This window comes from Aquila chrysaetos, chromosome 4 (genome assembly GCF_900496995.4).
Source record: "Aquila chrysaetos chrysaetos chromosome 4, bAquChr1.4, whole genome shotgun sequence".
NCBI lineage: Eukaryota > Metazoa > Chordata > Aves > Accipitriformes > Accipitridae > Aquila > Aquila chrysaetos.
Window position 1 is genome coordinate 12,794,529 of NC_044007.1, and position 21,181 is coordinate 12,815,709.

At 42.2% G+C, this 21,181-nt stretch overlaps 1 protein-coding gene across 1 annotated transcript in view; it reads right to left on the reverse strand.

Annotated features, from left to right (window-relative positions):
• Window positions 1-21,181, reverse strand: part of FER1L6 (fer-1 like family member 6) — a 98,903-nt gene that overhangs the window by 18,796 nt on the left and 58,926 nt on the right. The window contains exons 20-32 of the mRNA XM_030011882.2: window positions 20,690-20,814; window positions 18,621-18,755; window positions 17,914-18,063; window positions 13,919-14,029; window positions 11,564-11,725; window positions 9,080-9,263; window positions 8,695-8,879; window positions 7,030-7,152; window positions 6,859-6,898; window positions 4,968-5,083; window positions 3,705-3,836; window positions 2,537-2,662; window positions 1,378-1,505 (exon numbers count right to left, since the gene is read on the reverse strand). Of these exons, the coding sequence (XP_029867742.1) occupies window positions 1,378-1,505; window positions 2,537-2,662; window positions 3,705-3,836; window positions 4,968-5,083; window positions 6,859-6,898; window positions 7,030-7,152; window positions 8,695-8,879; window positions 9,080-9,263; window positions 11,564-11,725; window positions 13,919-14,029; window positions 17,914-18,063; window positions 18,621-18,755; window positions 20,690-20,814 (1,717 nt within the window). The remainder of the gene's footprint in view (window positions 1-1,377; window positions 1,506-2,536; window positions 2,663-3,704; window positions 3,837-4,967; window positions 5,084-6,858; window positions 6,899-7,029; window positions 7,153-8,694; window positions 8,880-9,079; window positions 9,264-11,563; window positions 11,726-13,918; window positions 14,030-17,913; window positions 18,064-18,620; window positions 18,756-20,689; window positions 20,815-21,181) is intronic.

Genomic DNA, 21,181 nt, shown 5'->3' on the forward strand with positions numbered 1-21,181 from the left:
GCAAAAGCTTTAAACAAGTCTCAAAAAAGCAAAGATCAGAACTCCCTTTTCACTCAGTGCATTTTTCAGGGATACGAATTGTTGTCATTGAGATATTTAGGGAAGCTGAGAATATAAAAGTGATTTTAAAAGGGATTTGACAAATTAGTGGAAGACAGGACATCCTCATCAGCACAACACTGGCTCCAGATTTCTCCAAAGCACAGGCAAAACTGAGCTTTGTCTCCTGAAGGATGAGTTTTGTCCTTTTTCTCGAAGTGGCCAGATTCAATTTTGTAGCAACAGCAGAGCAGTTTTTGGAGGAGAGAGAGGTTTGGGAATGGTCTGGGATTGCTAGAGGTTGGTGGTGCCATGCTGTTCAGGGCTTCTATGATGGTGAGAGATGGTTACTATGACTGATGCTACTGCTGCGAGGAGTTGCTGGTCCAGTCACCCCAGTGTTGCCACTGGCATCAGCAGCAAGGACTACCCAAATGAACAGCCCATTCCTAACCTTGTCTAAACCAATTACAGTGGTGATTTCCCATTCCATTTATATGCACCTATAACGGCTGTGTTTTACTGTTTATCATAATGATGGTTCAGTTGCAAGCTCTACTAAGGAAGAGCTTAAAACACAGAAAATGAGATGGCATGCTGTAGAGGGACCACTCTGTTCTTGTCTTTTCTCCTTACACTTTTTTCTTTAAGTGTCTGCTTTTGCAGACAGGACCATGGCTTAGGGGGCTTTCAGTCCAACATAGTACAGTTTCTCTGTCTTAATGTTTTACAGAATAATTCCATCTCAATTCAAAACATTTTCAACCTTCTTAAAAATAGGGAAACTTATTGGCAAAAAATCACAGCTATTAGCATTAACAATATAAATAAGTATAAAGCATTGGTAATACAAAGTTGATGATTATTGACAGCTTGCCCCTGGCTTCCCCATTCAGAAGTCTGTGCGGGTTCAAAAAACTACATTTTTGTCTTAGTCCTAAAATTATGAGATTTATTTGGCACTCTATTCAACCTGAAATAGTAACAAAGATTGTGAAATCACACTTTACTGTGCTGATATTTATTTCACTTTAAACTTAACAATTGCATTAATTTGCACAGACAAGATCATTTGTTGCCTCTTTTCCTCTCATGCATCATTTTGCAAAACCTCTCACAGATTGCATTCCATGATGTGTTTTGACTGGTATGAAAATGAAATAATTTGTAATCATACAGGGTGACACCAATTCTCAACATTTTAACCAGTAGAATTACAAAACATCCAAACAGGCAGAAATCAGTGTATAACAAACACTTTGTAATAGTAACAGCAGTAGTGGTGGCAAGTGATAAAGGAGAAATCACCCATGAATAAGGAAATAAGCCATCACTAACCTTCCAAATACTGGGTTTAGCTGCTTGGGGATGTAGTTCTCCCTGTCTTTAATTTCTGTGTTGCCAAGTCTCAGCACAATGTAGGGATCTGACTTGCCATCTGGATCAGCTGGGCTGAGGTTAAATGCCTGTTAGGAAGAAAGACTGTGTCCTCAAGAAGCTTGCTTAAATGCAGCATGGTCATGATACAGGACTGTGGGTTTCCTGCCCAGTCCTGGGTGTTCTGGAAGTGCAGGGGTTTTGCTTGCCTCATGTAATATAAAATTTGGCATTTAGCTTTGCAGGCTACTGGGAAAAGATGATCTGGAGGAGAAAAGTTTGCAAAGGTGGAGCAGATATAAGTTCTGTCCCACCACTAAGATGGACAAAGAGATGAGCAGGAGAGGCAATGCTGAGGAAGAAGCTGGCTGCACAAGTGCATGTAGGATTCAGGAAAGATTTCCCAAAAAATATTGGTCCAGATCCTTGAACAGTGCAAAACTACTCTTCAGACTGTATTTACAAGATGGCTTGGAAGTCTTTATATTCAGGAAATAAAGCAATCTCTTCCTATTCTCTTCTGTTTTGTTTGCCATTGTCTCTTTGCATGCCATTCTTCCCCCCTTGGATCACCTGCAGCTTTCATTTCTCTGAAATACCATCTCCTTCTACCCCTTTTACTTCTCACATCATGCTCTCTCATCATCTTGTCTTCTATATTTCTACCTCTTTCTCCACCCCATAACTTATTCACAACATCTACCACTTTGATTACATGCAATACACAGCCCTCAAAAAAAATGCTCCGATTTCCCCCTTACTGAGGTTTTGTTTAAATGTGTGTCATTTTGAAACGACTCTGCTGATTAAAACTGGCTGCATTTGCATAATGTGGCTGGAACAGGTTGTCCATACTATGTTAGTTATGTCTCTAGCCCTTTCACTTTGAAGAAGTAAAGTGATTCTCCAGTCTTGTGATTCATCATGAGGAATATGTAACATTTTCTACTCTGAACACCCATTTCTACAACATGAAACATTGTCTGAAATATGTCCAGAAAAAATTCTGCCACATGGATGAGGATTTTCAGAAGCTTCACTGCAAAGACAATGCAGGTAAACTGAGTTGAAAATAAATGTCCAAGTTATTTCAAGATTAAAGGAACATCTGTCTACTTACTGCCACAATATAAACCCTGATGAGGACTTTGACAGAGTGGTTTGGTGGTATCCCTTGCAGGATGCGGGGCTGCCCTCCGTCCAGCAAACTGCCATCCTCAGGACTTGGGTATATGCAGAAGGAGCCCTGGTAATACACTGTCTTTTATCTCCCTCGAAAACAGATCAAGTGTAATACAAAAACAACTCTTTGAATGCAAAACAAACATCATTCATGCAGCCTGCACTGCAGCACATACGCATACACAACATGTTTTGTGGTACCACTCAAAGGGAACACAGGCTTCAGTGCACTAAACATCATCTTTTAAAATGTCTTTGCTCTATAAAATGGTACTATCATCACATCTAGATGATTGCAAGAAGTACTTGCATGCTCTTAGCTCCCTATTTTATTATTTAAAGGACTAACACCTGCAGGTGTTCTAAATCTAGTTTTCTTAGTATTAATATTCTAAAAATAATATTTTGTCCTTAACTGTATATTTGCAAATTGGTAATTCCACTGGGTTAGTTTCACAACAGTGTGACTGGAATCCAACTGTATTTTTGCAGCCACCATACAACTCATATAAATCAATATTGACTCATGGTGCTGAGTAGCTCATACTGCCTGAAAGCTACTAGCAAGTCATTTGAATGGAAATTTGCATTGCAAACTAATTGAGGTATCAATGAGTTTAATCAGTTCCTCTAAACTACAAAGTGCTTGAAATCCTATTAATGTTATTCATGATTTGAACTATGTTTTCAGATTGCCTAATGGTGCCCTGGATCAGGCTGTGCAATTGTTTCCAACTGGAGTAGCTATAAGTGCCTCCATTTAAATTACTGAAAATTACATATAAGGTGCTGTAACTGATAGTGCAGTAATAAAGTTGCGTTAGCAGAATCTGGACTACATAATATATCTATTCTTCCCCTTCTGTGATTTAAAACTTTTTTGTAATTCCTTGTTTCAAAACAACAGTGAACATCTGGTGCTAGATGCTGCTTTCATCTATCAGAAAATGGTAAAGGAAAAATATGACTCTAGATCCAATAAAAGACATAATTCTATTTACAACAGACTGTCAATGTCTTTTTCTTTCATCTGTGGTATACCTGAAATATGCATGAAAACATAAAGTCTCTAAATTATTACCCATTTAATCAGCTTTAAAGCTCACCTTAAATTTTCCTATTATTCTGTCTTCAGAGTCAGCATGAACTTCATCATTAGATTTTCCTCTTAAGAGCTGAAAAGTTTTCACCCAGTCCTCAAAGTTGTTAAATTCACTCTCCAAGTCTCCTTCATAAATCTTTGAAAATAGGAGAATGCTTATTTTTTGTGCTGCAGTTAATATATTTATAGCAACTTTTTTTATTAGAGGATGACCAGAAATCCATTTTGACTCAAAATGCAGATTTTAACAAAACCAAGGTTTTGCAAAAGTCCTTGAGGCAAAAAAAATTAATTCCCCGCTTAAAACAGGAGTGGTTTTGTCCTTCACCAAAGTCCTTCCCAACTACTGGAATAGCACATTAATGCAGCAGGTAGAAGTGGCTCTAGAAGGGCCAGAATGAACATTTGTAAGCACTGGTGTGGGTGAAAAACAGTGTCGATGTGCTGCTCTGCTTCTGTTTCCTCTCTGCAATGTGCCTCTGATGTACTGACCCATTTTGTTATGTTAATGTGCCAGAACATGTGAGCAAAGCAGACAATAATAAAGTGCTGTGGGGACAGAGCTTTTAGGATAGGTAAAAAGACCAAATAATTTTTAAAAGGACGGGCTTTTTTTCAACACTCTCCCCCTGTAATTTATGAAGCGTTATTCAGTGTGAAATAGAAGGCCTAGACTAGTGCCATCTCTAAAAAAATGGAAACAGCAGTTTCAAATTCCCCTTATTCAGCTACAGTCTAATCCAAGCAGTCCTAATCTTTTCAAACCTCTTCATCTCTCCAGTCATTTTGCATGACCCATATAGTTTTCTTTGAATTCCTTCTATCGTTACGCAACCAAATCTAATGCGAGCTGAATATTACCTCGCCATCAGGGAGGATGCACTAGCAATTGCAGCAATGCTTTCCATACTCTTTTTTAAGTCATTCTTAACAGGCTGTAATATTTCCAACATGAAATTTGGAATTTCCAAACTCAGTGTTTCACAGGTGAACAACAAAACTGAATTTTCACAGAAGTCTCTCTGGGTGAGTCTCTACTGGTAAAGTGAAGGTCTGAGGCCAAGCGGGCCACATCCACCCTGTAAGACCATGGTTTCCTCTGGGCCCCATGTGCTGATGTGCATTATCACTATCATTTTGTGTGTTTTATTCATTTTAAAGTGTCTGAAATAAATGTAAGGAGGGTTTGCTGAACTCAGCTGCTAAGGTCAAGCTTTGGGGAGACAGTGAATAACAGCCTTACCTCTCAGCCTTACTTCTCTCTTACCTGCAGTGTTGCTAGGTTTGGAGTTTCTTTCTGCTTCCTTTTCAACGTTTTATCCTTCTTCTTTTTGTCTGGCTCCTCTTCTATGATCAATGCAATGTGGTCAGAATTCTGCTTATCTGCAGAGATTTCAAGGCATCATGTAGATTTTAGTGAGCAAACCACATCAAATGCTTCAGATAAGGATGCAAAATACATTTTAAAGAGATATCCCCCCTTGCTCCTCCTCCATTCATTCCTCTACTGCCAAGCACAGGGTCCTCTCTTTTCCCCCCACTCCTCCCAGGCAGAGAGGTGGCATTTTATCCTCTCTGTGGCTAACAGCCTTCATCATGAGCTTGGTGGACCAAGTGTGATGGTGTTCTGTACCACTCCTTCCCTGCTGGCCATCTCCCAGAACACCCTTTTCCTTCCTCTCTGACTCCTCCCAGATGCAAACTAACAGATCTTAACAGCTTTCACGTAGATTGTACGGCTTATTTCAAACTGGAAGCCACTATTTAGGCTCACTGGTACTTCAGATAGCAGGAGATCCAAGCCCTTCTCTGCTCAAAGGTATCAGAAAATAGAGTGTATCTCACCTTGAGAAAGCCTAGAAGTACAAGAAATGGGAGGAGGTATCTGGCCAGCCTCAAGCCAGACTCCAAACACTGAGAGGGGACTTCCCAACAAAAAGAGGGTGAGTCCTCAAAAATGGCACTGAGATGGTTCTGTTCTTTACCTGAAATCTGGATTCTGCATTCACTTTACTTTCATTTTTTGAGTTGTTCATGTGTGTTTGATATCACTAAATATTTAGAAATATATATTATATCAGTGCAGTCCTGTATGTGTAATGCTTATCATCATAGGTGAAAATATGTAACAAAAGCTATCAGAAAGGAATTTACAAGATCTGAAGTCATCAGTCAAAACCAATATGCCACAACTGCCTGAATAGCATGTGGGTGGATGTCACAATGTTAAGTAAATTTCTAATTGTAAGTTAACATCACACCTTTGTTGAAAATTTTCTATCTAAATATTTCCTCCATGTGGACAAGTAAGTTTCACTCAGAAACTGATCTCTGCCTCCTCTCTCAGCAACCCTGATGATCACTGAAACACCATCAGCTGCTATTTCCAGGATGATACCATCCGACATTAAGGTTGTGTCTTCCATCCAGAGCAATCACAACACCTGCTTTAAAATAGAAATCACCTCAATCACTGGTGAAGTGCAGTCAGCTCTGGCATGGGAAGATGCTATAGTTTAATTCCAAATAGCAGCTCTGTGTAAACAGTAAACATTTGTTTTCTTTCCCAGTCTGCTCAAGCAGTTACATTTGTCCAAAAAAATATTTTTTTCTAGAGCTCTGATTGTGGGAGGACCTGTTAAGCCATGGAGTATACATGTATGGAGACATATATACATACATACACACAGAGCCTATTTCTGGGTAATTCTTTTAGGTTCTTGTGCAAAAAATTTTCCACTAGAACCTGAGCTAGACACAAAGATTTTCAGCTATGGAAGTAACACACATGACTACAGAGTCTCCTCGCAGAAGCTGTTCCTACATCATTGATTCTGAATTGGATTCAAAATTGGGAGAAGCTTCTTTTTCTGAACCTGTTACAAATGCAACCTAAGATTTGGATAGTCTCCACCTTCTACCTTTTAGGACTTTGACTTTGCAAATCTTTGTGCATGAGATTTGAATGACAGGAAACTCATGTTTACCCAACACTGCCTGTGAAGTTTTAACCTACCCACCATCTGATCAGCTGTAGAGGAAAGAGCACAGTATACTGGCAGTGCTCTGTTATCGGACATTAATTGCTGACAGTAAAATAGTAGAGAAGCAAAGTATTAGTTGTACAAAATAATAGAAAATGCAAATAATTTACTTACTGTCTTCAGGTTTTCCCTCACTGGAAAAAATTCCTTTTGCCTTTCAAAAGAAAAAGATGATGGATAAACTCCTCATTATGAATGTAATACCAAAAAGGAATCACTCAACTGTAAATCTACTTTTACAACATTGCTCAACCATGAGAGTTTTGGGCATGCTGGGTGACTTACCTTTTGCATTTTGAGCACAGAAGCATAGTATTTGGACCACCAGTCAATAACATTTTCAGCTGATTCATCTGCAATTGTTCTTTTTCTCTTCTTTGTTGACCGTCGGATGGATTTTTTTGTATCCTACCAAAGCATGGGGAAAACACTGTGGAACTCTAGAACTGATTAAAACTAATCACCTGACTCATGACATCAAGCATGAACAGATGTATATGAAGAAAATTTCAACCTCCAAGACCTAAATAAAATGCAATAGGAGTTAGTGTCTCTGTCTTTTATTCCAAGACACTTCATCATGATCATCATATTATTAAAGCTATCTCTATATTACCTACAGATGATGCCAAAACTTTGAACATTTGAGACATTGCCACAGGAGCAACCCATACAACAGGCAAATCTACACAGAGAAATAGGTAACGATGTTTTAAGGCATGTGAACATTCAGATATAAATTGGTTTCTCCCACTTAAGTCTGCAAGTATTTTAAGAACTCCCGTTATTACTTTATTGCCTTTTGAAAGAAGAGTCCCAACAGTTGCTGCAGTTCAGCTGTTCTCTTCTTACAAAAAGCTAAAATCTGATCCTGAAGATCACCTGCTCATGTGGCAACTCTTACTAACTTCATTCTTGCCTAAGGATTGGCTCTTGTTAAATAGAGTGTTTCATCTGACACCCTTACAGAGAGTTGTCAGCTTGGCTGGGGAAGCTGAAGCAAAGATAAATAATTAGGAATGATAGTTAGGTAAATGGAAATTATTATTAATATAACACAGATGGTTAAATTACAGGGTTCCCTTCAGGACTCTTTTCTTACTATACTTTGCTGTCATACATTAAAATTGTTCTGTACCGGATGAAAGATCTAAACTGTTGCGTACATCTAGGGAACAAGACATCCCTGCAGTTTCTTTGACCTCCTAATTATGAAGGATGCTGGAAACATCTGACCACTGAAACATCAAAGGTTAAAGAAGCATGCTTTATGTAGCTGCAGAAACAGCTTCTGAAATGAAACTTAGTCTTGCATCCTCCGCTTTTATTGTTGTTAATAAAAGAGTGATTGTGATGGGAGAAACTACACAGAAAGGAGGAGCATGTGCATCTGAACAAAAAATAATCTGTACAGTCTAGAGCGTATACTGTACTGTAAACGCCATGCTGACCAGAATTGCCTTGCGTTCCTGTACTTTCCTATCTTCTTCTATCCACAGACTGACATGAGTTTTATACTTTAAGATCTTTTGAAAACAGATTTTCTGCTCCACATTTGTACAGCATCTAACACAAAGGGGCTTTCATCCCTGCCTAAATACCACAGACATGGAAACAGCCATTCACAGTGAGAGTTTTGCGATTAAGTAGATCATTCAAGGTCAGGAAAAGCAAAAATCCTACTACTCCAGTAGTACTTGCCCATGTTATGACCATCTAGCACAAAAGGAAAGAAAGGAAGTATCTATTAATGCAAGTGATGAAATTATGTGGGGTCAAAGCTGCATTGCTAACTAGTTCTCTCAAGGGCCGGCAAGATAGCGTGGATGTTAACATCAGTACCCAGAATCTCCAATCCTGAGATAAGTAAGAGATTACCATTTTATAAGGAAAGGTTAAAGTCTGCAAGACTGCAACAGAAAGTTTGCTGGCGGCTTCAGCTCTACCCACCTTCTGTTTTCTCTCTTTCCCTGGTTCAGAGGCAGAGTGCTCTGGTTCAGCGGCAGGAAGCGTTGCAAGATGTGGGTCTGGCTCTACCACTGTACATATACCCTGCTCCACCTCGGCATAGACGTGATCAGCTAAAAATGGTTCTTCTCTGGATAACTCAGCAGGCTGGGATGACTCAGGTGAAGCTGAAATTGAACCTTTGCAAGTTAGGTCAGATTTTGCCAGAAATGGTATCATCACATCTGGTGATCATCAAATGATCATATCATTAAGCGTTTGACCTTACACTCAACACAATAGAGCATATCTGCTAAGTACGTGCCTAGTGTTAAGCCTCTGAGTAGGTCCTTTGTCTTTTTATATGGAGTCAGGACTGGACATTTACCTTTCTCAATTTCTACAATGTCTAGTCTGTTTGGTGTAGCTTGAGGACCCAACTGGGTTTTACATAGGAATTGCTTAAGGCAATTGATGGTATGCGTTCCAACAAGCGTACTCCTCCCAAATGCTCTCCAGTCGACCACGCAGATGCTTAGTGGTGGATGCAAGAGTTCATTTTCAGGCAGCTCCTAGTGGAGGAGGACAGACAGCAGCATGAGAATTGCTAGAGAATATAGAACACGTATAGAATATTTGTCGTGCACAGCAATGAGGCTTTTACTCTTCCCTCCCTTCTCCTCATCAGCTATTAACATCCTCAAAATGCAAAATGCATACAGCATAGGCAATATAGTTCTGTCCATGGTTTTCTGCAAAGTCTGGAGAAAGCCTTGTCCTTCAGAATACAGAGTGCACCATACAGACTGTGCTACTGAGTTAAGTCCCATGCTGTCATATATGAGTGTATTGGGTTTGTGTGGCAAGGTTTTGGTATTGGGGGGGCTACAGGGGTGGCTTCTGTAAGCTGCCCCTATGTCCAACAGAGCCAATACCAGCCAGCTCCAAGACAGACCCACTGCTGGCAAAGGCCGAGCCCATTAGCGATAGTGGTAGCGCCTCTGGGAGAACAGATTTAAGAAGGGAAAAAAGTAGTGGCAGGCACAGAAACAGCAGCTGGAGAGAGGAGTGAGAATATGTAAGAGAAACAACCCTGCAGACACCCAGGTCAGTGAAGAAGGAGGGGGAGGAGATGCTCCAGGCGCCGGAGCAGAGATTCCCCTGCAGCCCGTGGGGAAGACCATGGTGAGGCAGGCTGTCCCCCTGCAGCCCAGGAAGGTCCACGGTGGAGCAGATATCCACCTGCAGCCCGGGGAGGACCCCACGCCGAAGCAGGTGGGTGCCCGAAGGAGGCTGTGACCCCGTGGGAACCCCGTGCTGGAGCAGGCTCCTGGCAGGACCTGCGGATCTGTGGAGAGAGGAGCCCACGCTGGAGCAGGTTTTCTGGCAGGACTTGTGACCCCGCAGGGGACCCACGCTGGAGCAGTGTGCTCCTGAAGGACTGCACACCGTGGAAGGACTCACGCTGGAGCAGTTTGTGAAGAACTGCAGCCCATGGGAAGGACCCACGTTGGAGAAGTTCGTGGAGGACTGTCTCCCGTGGGAGGGACCCCGCACTGGAGCAGGGGAAGAGCGTGATGAGTCCTGCCCCTGAGGAGGATGAAGGGGCAGAGATAACGTGTGATGAACTGACCCCAACCCCCATTGCCCATCCCCCTGTGCCACTGACGGGGGTAGGTAGAGAATCCGGGAGTGAAGCTGTGCCTGGGAAGCAGGGAGGGGTGGAGGGAAGGTGTTCTGAGATTTGGGTTTATTTCTTATTACCCTACTCTGGTTTGATTGGTTATAAATTAAGTTAATTTTCCCCAAATCAAGTCTGTTTTGCCCGTGATGGTAATTGGTTGAGTGATCTCTCCCCGTCCTTATCTCGACCCATGAGCCTTTTGTTATATTTTCTCTCCCCTGTCTAGCTGAGGAGGGGGAGTAATAGACTGGCTTTGGTGGGCACCTGGCATTCAGCCAGGGTCAACCCACCACAATGAGCATCTCTTGTTAGAATAAACTGGGGGAATCAGGAACATTTAGAAGGAATGAACACTGTTGGAACTTGTGAGTCTTAATGCCCTTGCTGCCTTGTTGAAGGCTGTTAACCCCATCTGGCTCCATTTGCCTAACCACGATGTGGACACTGGGTAGTTACATACCTTATAGGATGCATTACAAAAGGGAAAACAGCTCTTTGGACATGTAATGTACAACGGAAGCTAAAAATACTGTGGCAACCGTACTTCAGTACCCAGGATAGAATTTTTATACCCTTTTGTCTTATAAATAAACAACTTCTCTCTTGATGCTAGCAACTAGAGCAAATTGAACAGATTTTTTTTTTTTCCCTGATGCTGACCTTTGTCCACTGAAAGCACCAGCTCTTATAACCCAGTCAACAGGCAGTAATTAAATTTCCATTCCATAACAGCAAGTGTTACAATATGAAAAGGTCCAGAGCTCAGGAGCCAGAAATGATCAATCCCCTTAATAGCCCAGTAACACAGAAAGGAAAATTAAAAGAACTGAAAGAAAATAAAGGAAACTGAGCACTCCCCAGCAAAATGGGAAAGGAGGAGGAAAAAGTACTAAAAATATCCCTGTTATCTGTGAACAAACTCCAACCTATCGGTAAAAATCTGATCGCACCATATTTCCTTGCCTACTTGAGACATAACATGAGGAACACCATCTTCTTTTATCATACAGTTGTAGGAGAAGTCTTTTAAAGCATCTTCAAATCAGTAGCTTTTACAAAAGAACTGATGTCCCTTAGTATTTAATCAAGACACAGAGGAAATTATTTGGCAAGAAAGGGAGGAAATTAGTAACTAACACCTTGCCTAACCACAGAATGGACAGGCAAAGAGCAGTATGCTGTACGCACCACTTCAAACCAGTCTGCAAGGCCACTGAAATTGGGATTTTTCTTGTAGCTCTGGATGACAGAGGATTTCACTCCTTTCCCTGCACATTCGATGAGAACCTGGGGGCGATCTACAGAGAGGAGCTGGACTTTCTTCAGCTCTCGAACACCCCAGAACAGGACCTGTGGTGGGCAGAGAGAAACATCAGTAGCCTGCAGAGACCCCTCAGTCTGGGGGAAGCCACTGCTGGGATGCCATCACCTCATATTCCTTTGGGAATGCAGGACTACCAGAAAAAAAACAAATCTGATATCCAATAACCATCAGGATTAATGGTGGAAGTTAAAGCAATTAATAACACCCAACTGTTGTCAAGGAGTTATTGTCAATGGCAACCCATAATAATCACATTTCCAAAAGTTGTCTTTTCAGCAGGGCAAGGGGACTATTCATCTGAATGTCAGGGGCTTGGTTTGTTTAATGCATCAGAGCAGTTGAAGGAGCAAACAAATCCTATATAAGCAGAATTGATTAACAGAGGTTTGCCAGCCGAGCTGGCCCTCAGGTCTGCAATGGATGGCAGGAGGTCTCTGAGCAGCTTTCCTTCAAAGGACTGTGATCCTGGTCTGGAGGACAAGGAGACTGGGTCTGTAAAATAGGGCTCTGCAGGAAAAACAGGACTTTATACAGCACACGCTGGGGTGCCTTGAAGGGGAGGGCTGGGGCAGCAAGGGATGGTTACGTTACGGTTGGTGAGAGAAGCCATGAGTCTCATGTACCTGAAATGAAGACTGGAACCAAAAGGAGGTGTGGGGGGGACAACCTGAATGCTGGCAGGACTGGGGATTTGTTTGAGTCAGGCAGTGGCAAGGGGCACTGGAGGGGTGTGAGGATTGGTGAGATCCTGCTCTGTTGCTGGAGGTTCCCAGTTAAAACTGGGGCATGCTTCTGTAGTTACAATGGCTCCATGACCTTTTCCACCAGTGTGAGATATAGTTTATAATATCTTAACAGAAATAGTTGTGTTCTATTCATTCTGTGTTATTTCCTTGCTGGGTACCCTCCAGAGTTCAAATTTCACTACGTATACATTCACTTCAACTATAAACCTGTTCTCGTAGCAATTTAACTGCCTGGATCTGGAAGCAATTTCCCTGATTTTAAGGTGCCCGAGGTATCACACTGAGGAGTGGAGTTGTCCTAGGCTCCCTCCAGAACCAAAGAAGGCAGAGATGCACTTCCAAAACATAATTTAATCTATTCAAGGTCTGAATCACGCTGGGACTGTGGCTGCTCTGTTCAGCTGTCCAAACAAGAAGCCTACAGTGAGGATGCTTCTAAGCTGCGTGCCTTAGAGCTAGTTGGGATGAATGTCACAGCAGTGTAAAATAGAAAACATACAAGCAGCACAAAGCAATCGTACTGTGTGGGCACTGGGAAGGCCTTCATAGCATAATACTTAGAGGGACACCTAAGTTTAAGGGTTTAAGATGTCCCTTTATCATCAGCAGAGTAGTTCATGGGTTTATTTACCTCGCAATCTCAGGTGTAAAAAAAAGAACACTGCTAACAAAAACTCTTTCCTATGTACAGAAAACAATAGCTTAACTAAATGATATAGCAGAGCTAGTAACTGTTCTCTCCTTTTCAGCAGCTGAATTGCTTGATCTTTGAAGGCAAAGCTGGAACTGCTTCTGGGCTCTCAGAAGAGTATTTCTGGGGAAGGGTCACCGGGTAACGTAAGCAGGGTCTGACTTGGCACAGCAAAATGGGCAAATAAGCAGGTGATGTGAAGGCTGCAGGAAGAATGACAGTGAGCGGTGAGGCTGGGCAGCATCCAGGCGTTCCACTGACATGAAAAGCTGCCACTTTTCCCTGCTTTCTAACATAAGGGGACTTTGGACCCAAATGGAGCAAGAAAGGAGGGCAGAGAAGGGACAAACATTTGTACGCAGGCAGAAAACATTGCTTGGCTGAAGTTTGGGACCAGAAAAAGCCTGGGAGGTGGCTGATGCTGAACTTCACCTCCAGGGAGGTCAGCTGCAAGGGGAAGCTCTCCATCTCCTGCAGACACTTCCTGGGCTGTACAGAGCAGAGGTCCATCAGCCGTGCTCTGCCATGGGAGCAGTCCCTTCCCAGCAGGTCAGGACTGAGACGCCGCCCTTGCTGGCCTCAGGTGGAAGCACTGCCTTGCACACCCAGCCTCGGAGAAAAAATGTGATCTGAGCTTAGCACATTTATTTTGGGATCCATATGCTATTTCTACATGATTCCTATTGATGAGGATTTTAAAATTATCATCCCTTACTGTTACGGTTCAATAAGAGAATAAAAGGAGCTGAGATTTGGAAATGGAAATATTCTAAGTAACTCACCTCTACTCTGTACTTGCTTAAAACAGGTCGGATGTTAGCTGGGACTGGGTAGATCTGGCCAACATCTGGTGGATCCAGTGGGGGAAGTCTGTCTGGATCTGACTCAGGAATCTGAAAAATTAAGAAGTCATAACTTAGGCTGGTTTTTGGAAGAATAAAACCAGTATCAGAAGTATCTGTGAATGGCACATAGAACACACCAATTTAATGCAGTTTTACAAGACACATTGCAGAGCAGACGGGTTGTGCTGTGAGAGGAATGTGACCTGGATTGCTGTCTGTCCTGCTGTGATGCTAAAACATTTGGCAGGAAGAGTATTCAATAGAGTGGGTTGATGCACCTTTCTGAAAAAAAGGCTCCTTTGTCCTAGCAGGGCACAGTCTGCCCTAAAAACATGCATGTACTGAAGCATGGTAATTCTATTTACTAAAAATGCAAAGCATGGTAATTCTATTTCACAAAAATCCTGAGCAAAACTGCTTAGAAGACTTTCACAGGAATTTTCTAGATCTGATTCCAGTTAAAAAAGGCTGGTGAACAGACAGTACACATCAGCTAAACCACACATTTGCCAGACAGACATAACACTCTTCAGCCACTATGGAACAGCAGTCCTGCATTATTGCATGCTGTCACCATTTGCGAACTTGCAAATCGCATCTCCAGCATTAGGGCTGCGTCTTTGTGCAACTACTAAAATCTTGCGGCAGGTGGCACTTATGTTTTTGCGTGTCTAAGCCTGTCCCACGTTCAGGAGCTTATTTGGGCGTACATGACCGCCCTGTGCCAGGTGGGCGGGAGGAGAGCGTGCTCCACCGCAGCTCTGAGGCTTGACCATCTCTTTGCCTCTTGCCGTGCTCCAGGCTCTGCTGCCTGTTTGGTTCACCTCCTGTGGGAAAGCTCCCTGGCTTCACGTCCCAATTCCTTCCTAATTTTCAAGAGTGTATTTATGACCTTCTCAGTCCACGCAGGGCAGATCTGAAGCCTGGCCTGATTTAGCAAATTTCTACATAAAACAGTTGAAGCCAGCACCTGGTGATCAGTCCTACCAGAAGCTCAGGCTGTGATAGCAGAGAACAGTAGGCACACAGGTTTCACAGGTGAGGTAACAACCTACAGACAGAGCTCTCCTCGCCTTTCACATGAAGTACAGTACCTAAAGCGTACTGTACATACAGCTTCTGGGAAGAAGAAACACAACTTCTGGAGTGCTTCAGCATTCCTAAGCTAACTTCTCACTGTTGAAAGGTGAAGCAGCTGAGATACAGCTCTCAAAGGACCTGTAAAATTGAAGCCTTCTGCTTCATTTAACTAGGCCATCTGTCTGTTATCTGCAGCTTTGTACAGTTGTGTGGGAGTTTAATTAGCATAAGGGAGAAAGGATGTGTTCCCTAGTACCTTGTAGGTGAAGGAGGAGATGGGTGGAAAATGTATCTTCTAGCATAGCACCTGCAGCATATGTGAGCATTCAAATAATTAACAGCAGTAATTCACATGCACATGTTTACTGCCCTTTATCAGTAAAAATCCAAAGTAATTCATTTAATAGATTTTGTGGAACTTGAGGCCAGAGACCTAGGTCTAGTTTTGTTGTTCCCCAATGTATCTGGTTTCTATCAGTCACCTCTGTGATGCTGTTTAAAAAGCCAAACAGAAATACAAACTTTGTGAACAATACCTGCCTGTCTAGAAATCCACCTGTCTGGCTTTAATTATATTCAGAGCTTCCAATTCTATATTAACTGACATTAAATGCTCCAAAAATTTACCCCATAATAGATTAACTGGTACTTTAAATAAAAGGAGAGGCGAAGTCCACCTGAACTCATACCGGATGTCATGTCCCTGCAACACAGTTCAAATCTCAGGGTATCCACTATCATTGCATTATCTGACCTGGGTACTGATGACAGGTGATCAAGAAAAACATATTAATCTGCATGATATGGTAATTAAGCATATGTAATTTCTAAACTGCACCATTTTTATTATTTTTTTAAAACTAGAATACACATAGCTATTTGTGTCTCCTCTTACAGCTGTGAGAAGGGATTAGTTCCAAAGTACATAGCTTAGGAGAGGAAGGCTGGCAAGATCTCACATTTGAGGACAGAACTGCCTCATAGTTTTATTAAACTGCACTCCAGGACTGCAAAACCTAAGACTGATATCAAATCAAGATTCTCTGGATCTTCACTTTTGTTAAGTATTGCAGTTAACTGAACAGTTCTCCAATATATTGCAAGGCCTCTGGTTTTCCAAGAGCTAACAACCACTAGTGGAGTTGAGAGTGTTTCTGTATTACTCAGTGAAACTCTGTTAAATTTCAATGAAATTAGGTTGGTATAACTCAGAAAGGACTTTGCTTCATGGCCACAGTGAAACTGCACAGAACAAGAGGTGAAGAATGATCTAGCACACAGATGACAGTAGAGGAAAATACCCCCAGGGTGTGTTTACAAGGGGATTTTGCTTTTTTGATTAAAAAAACCCAAATCAGTAAATCCTGAGCCCACTTTGAGCAAAATCAAGACTCCTAGTATTCATTAGTCTGTATTTTTTTTAGTCCACTATTTTTCTAAATGCCAGGATGCTTTGTTATAAGAATAATTTTTTCCCTCCAGCAAGACCCAGCATAATAGCATTCATTTTGAGAAAGGAACATTCACTTTTTACACAACACTTCTTCAGCTGAACCAAATGGTACCTGCAGATCAGAGTTATCGAGCAGGGTATGTCATGGGAAAGGTTGTGGGCTCAGAATGAGAATAAATTAGTGATGAGAGATTTTTGTTTCCATCCCTACACAGAGCCCCATCAGGAATACCCTGATGTTGGAAGGAGCCACTGGCACATCAGCTCTGGGAGTGCTTTGAAGCCTGGAAGAAGTTTATATATATACCTTTTCCTGAAAATTTCTTTAATGTCCTTATTGCTATTATCTGCCATGTGAGATGCTCTAGAGTGTTGTCACTGAGAAGAATAATACAGAGCATGAAAATAAGGACTGCAGGGTCTTTACTTACAGTTCTTGTCAACTCTCTAGAGAAGTCTTAGGGGTATATTTGGATATATCCCAGAAGCCATGCTGCTTCCCTTGTCCCAAAAGATGGCAAAACAAAATACAGTGCTCTCTTTGTTCACCAAAAAGTGGATTTCAATTAAAAAAATGGGAAAATTATGGCTAAGGTACTAGACGCTATCCCTAGGTACCCACTGTAATGAGGAAATGTTCCACATGGTGTTATTTTTCAGGTTTTTCGAGAACATAATTAGCCCATCATGCTTAAAAGCCTGTTTTGTCTTGGTAATATCTGTAAAATGTGTTACGGAGTTCCACGGTTTTCCCATTTCAGATTTCAGAATAAACTGCTGTAGGTTTTCAGCAGAGAGAAGTTTCCTCTAACTGATGGCTCTGCAAATTCCACTGAAATTCCCTGAAATCCCAGGCACGATACACCCCATTCACGCATCTGCCAGGCTAGCCCCAGAGGTAAGCTGAATTTGCCTTTTCTCTCGCAGTTGGAAACCAGTGTAACATTTCTCTTCATACATTAGGGGTATCTGAAAACTCAGTCTCCCTAATCCAATCTTTATTATTCACCGCTTCCTTTTCCTAAGAGTGAAAGCAGTACTGAGAGCTTTGAGGTTGCTAAAGTCAGGGCCATGTGCTACTCCAAAGAGCAAGTCATTGCAATGGCAGTGGGACCTTCACGGTTGTTTCTGAGGCCAGAGCCCAATTTAGGGCAAGGGCAAGTGACGGCAAATGAGGCTCAGCGTGCGAGGGGCTGGCCGTCGTGTGTGCACGGACAGTGGCCCCTGGCAGGGTGGAGGGAGTGACAGAGACTGCATGGGGACTACGAGGTCCAACAGCAGAAGGATCCTGCTCCAGTTGCGATTTCCATTAATTCAAGAGGGTGACAGGCCTCCATGCCACGGCTGCCTTTGTGAGCCCAGGGTGTAAGAGTGTAACGGTCGAGAAAGTCTAGTTTACCTCCAGAAGCTCAAATGTAGCAAGAAGGTCTCCTCCTGAAAGATTTCCACAATACACTGGGTGGTAAGAAAGTTTAGGTGGTTTATAGTTTTGATCAGCAAGTCTCACGACAGGGGCAGCCACTGTAGACCCAATATATTCTGCCTTACCCTAAATAAAGAAGAATACAGGTGTCAAATGCATATGAATTTCACAGCTGTCATAGGACCCAAGATGATGCAGAGTTTAGTATTTGTGAAAAAAAACCCTTCTCCTGAAGGAAAGAGCAAGGTAAAATGCAAGGCAGCTATGAAAATGGAAGAACTGAGTACTTATTACCTCTTCAGAGCACCCAAAGTTTCTGAGCTCTATATTCAGTCAGTGAGACTGTGACAGTTTGCATGGTCAGAGATAAATCCGTGTCTCCCCAGACTTAGATACAATATTTACAGTCATGTGCAAGCGAGGTGGGGGCAAGATGCTTCTGATTTCTGTAAGCCAGTCTTAGGGAGCAAGATTCATTTGGGAAAAAACAAGGCCACAGCTTTGCAAGGGCATAAAGTGAGTCTCAGGGCTCTTTTCAGATGTTAAAGTGCAAACCACTCTAACAGTGAGCTCCATTCAGCAGGGTCATCCATTTAATGCCTATTCAGTGACACAGCTTTGCTTTCACACTGGCAGTAAGACGGAAGAGCCCAGGTTTTTACTAAGAAGGATTTTGAGTTTACCACTGCATCGTCATCGTACAACTCGATGACAATCTCTGGTGGGAACTGAGCGATCTCCTCTCTGTCACCATGAAGCACAATGCTGTCGAAGAGCAGCATCTGGTTCCAGGTGGGGGATAACGTCTGAGAAATGATCTAATGAAAGAGAAGAAGTGTTTAATGAGCTATAAACTGGTTGCTTGGGAGTCCTTCAGCAGGACTTGCTGATCTGATGGTGACGTTCTTTCCCACAGCCTGAACAATTCCTTGTCTGAGACACCACCTTTTTCAGCAGCTATTCCCAGCCAGAAGAATATGGTTCTTTCACCTTGAAGCCAATCTCCAGTTTCTTTATTTCCCTGTTTGCCTCACAGACCTCTCACAAGCATATCAATACACAACCACCAGTCTGTGTAGACAAAGCTCAGTATTAAATTGAGAGGAAAGCTGTTGGTTTAGGAAAGCAGGCGTATGTCCAATGCTACTAAAATAAAGCCTTTGCCCTAAACCAAGGCCAGTTTTCACTTCTCCAGGGTACATTTTTTCAATCTTGTTTTTACTTCAGTGTGTGACACATAACACTTTATAGAAAAAAACAAAAAAGCTATTTTAATGACTCATAATAAATCAGTAGTTTTTAATTTGTTGTAATTTGGCTTATGTTGTTTCATCATAGACAATGTTTTAACTGTCTTGGCAGGAAATATATTTAACAAAGATAACATTTAAAGAGGAAAAACATGCCAACTGCAAAATGACTCATAACCTGCTATCGTTCTTTCGAATGGAAATAAGGCTCTTGACTACAGTTTAGTGGCACTTGGCTGACAGTCTTCTAAAAACATGCAAGTTATTGGCTGCAATATTTTATTCAGGCAGTGAATAAACTTAACACTTCTGTGCTTATAAAATCCTATTTTTCCTGGGCCAAATTCTACTTTCCTGAATCTGGTGCATCTAAACACTAACTTTATTGCCTTCATTCACTAACTTCTATTAGAAGTTAAAATCACATTACAGGAAAAGATCAACTCATATCCTTCAGGCAAAAGCAGCGCAAACAGGCATCTACAACTTAGAGCAGAGAAAAGTTTTTGCTTCTCTCTCCCTTTGGCACATGCTACAGAACTTGCTTCATAAGAGAAGATGGTGTCAGAGGAATTTTAGAATTAAATAGATTAAAACAGTCTTCTGTGGAGTTTTTTGGGGGAGGGCCTGGATGGGGAGGTTAAATACTTTTTCTGAAGTAAGACCATATTTGCCTCAGCAGATTCTATTTTTGGCATGGGTTTCAGAACTCCTGGACCCATTTTAACTCCAGGGTAGTTGTAGAGGGCTAAGGACGTCTGAAAGTCAGTCTTCATGTTCTGTGAGGGATCATCCTCCTGCTCATTTGCCAGGGCTGTACTTCAACACTTCTTGCTGGATGAAGCTTTGTAGAAGTTCCCCCTTCTCTCTAGAGGCTCCATCAAATGTCCATAGGAGACCATTTGCCCCTGGAGATGCCTGAGGAAGATGTGAGACCACTCCCTATGGGCACATTTTTGCAGCATTTAAGTGGTGCAGAAAGTCTCACACCTCTCTGTTTTCAGCTCATTTCAATGCTGCCACTCTAAAACCACCAGTGTGCTTTGCCAAATTCCATCACAAAGAGCCATGCTGGCTTGCATGGCTACAGAAGCCCTATAAAGGTCTTCACTTTTTGCTCAATCACTGCATGCATAGACTCCAGGAAAAGAGAACAGTGGGGGTTCATTCTCATACCAAGGAATGACAACAGCCCAAACTTAAAACATATAGAAAAAGCTGTAGAGAAAGGTAATTCACTTGCTACAAAGTCCCAGTAGCCCCAGAGAACCTAACATCTGAGCTAAAATAAACTAGTACTACTGCACCTCATGTTAGAGTAGTAGGTTACACCTACACTTTTGCCTTGCTTGGAGTGGACTGTCAGGAGTTGCCCTTTAACAGCAGGCATCTAACTTTTCCTGCTGTGTACCTCCTTGCGAAACCAAGATTTCTCCTTTTCGTGGCTTAATTGGGAAAAAAAAAAAGCGTTTTCATTTACTGAAAGAGACTTTGGAACTTACCTTTGTGGTCTGGCAGTGTGATGTGAAAGTAACTTTTGCAAAAGGATCGGAAAGTCCAGTGCTGTCAGCTGCAATGAGCCCCCTTGCCTGATACATGTGGGCTCTCAGCTGGAAGAGGTGCGGGGCTACATCATTGCAAAGAAAACAGTAATGTCAGCTTCATCGAAATGATGCAGCACATAGGTAGGAAGGGAAGATTCATCACCTGTTGTCCAGCCAGGATCTGACAAGGGGAACTGTTGCTAGTGCTGTCTCACTAAAGAAACACCTGAGACACTCAGAAGTTGCGTAAGACCTCTGTATTCACTTAAAATCAATGTCTTATGTAAGTCTCTACTGCAAGGTTGTTAACTGCCAGTTTTTATCTCCCATCACTGGTTTATCTACTAGGTGTTCAACACAGTAGCTTCATCAGGAGAACTGAAAGATGCTTCCTCATTACAAGGAGACAGACCCATGGGACAGGGAACAGAAATTGCAAGTGAACAAGTC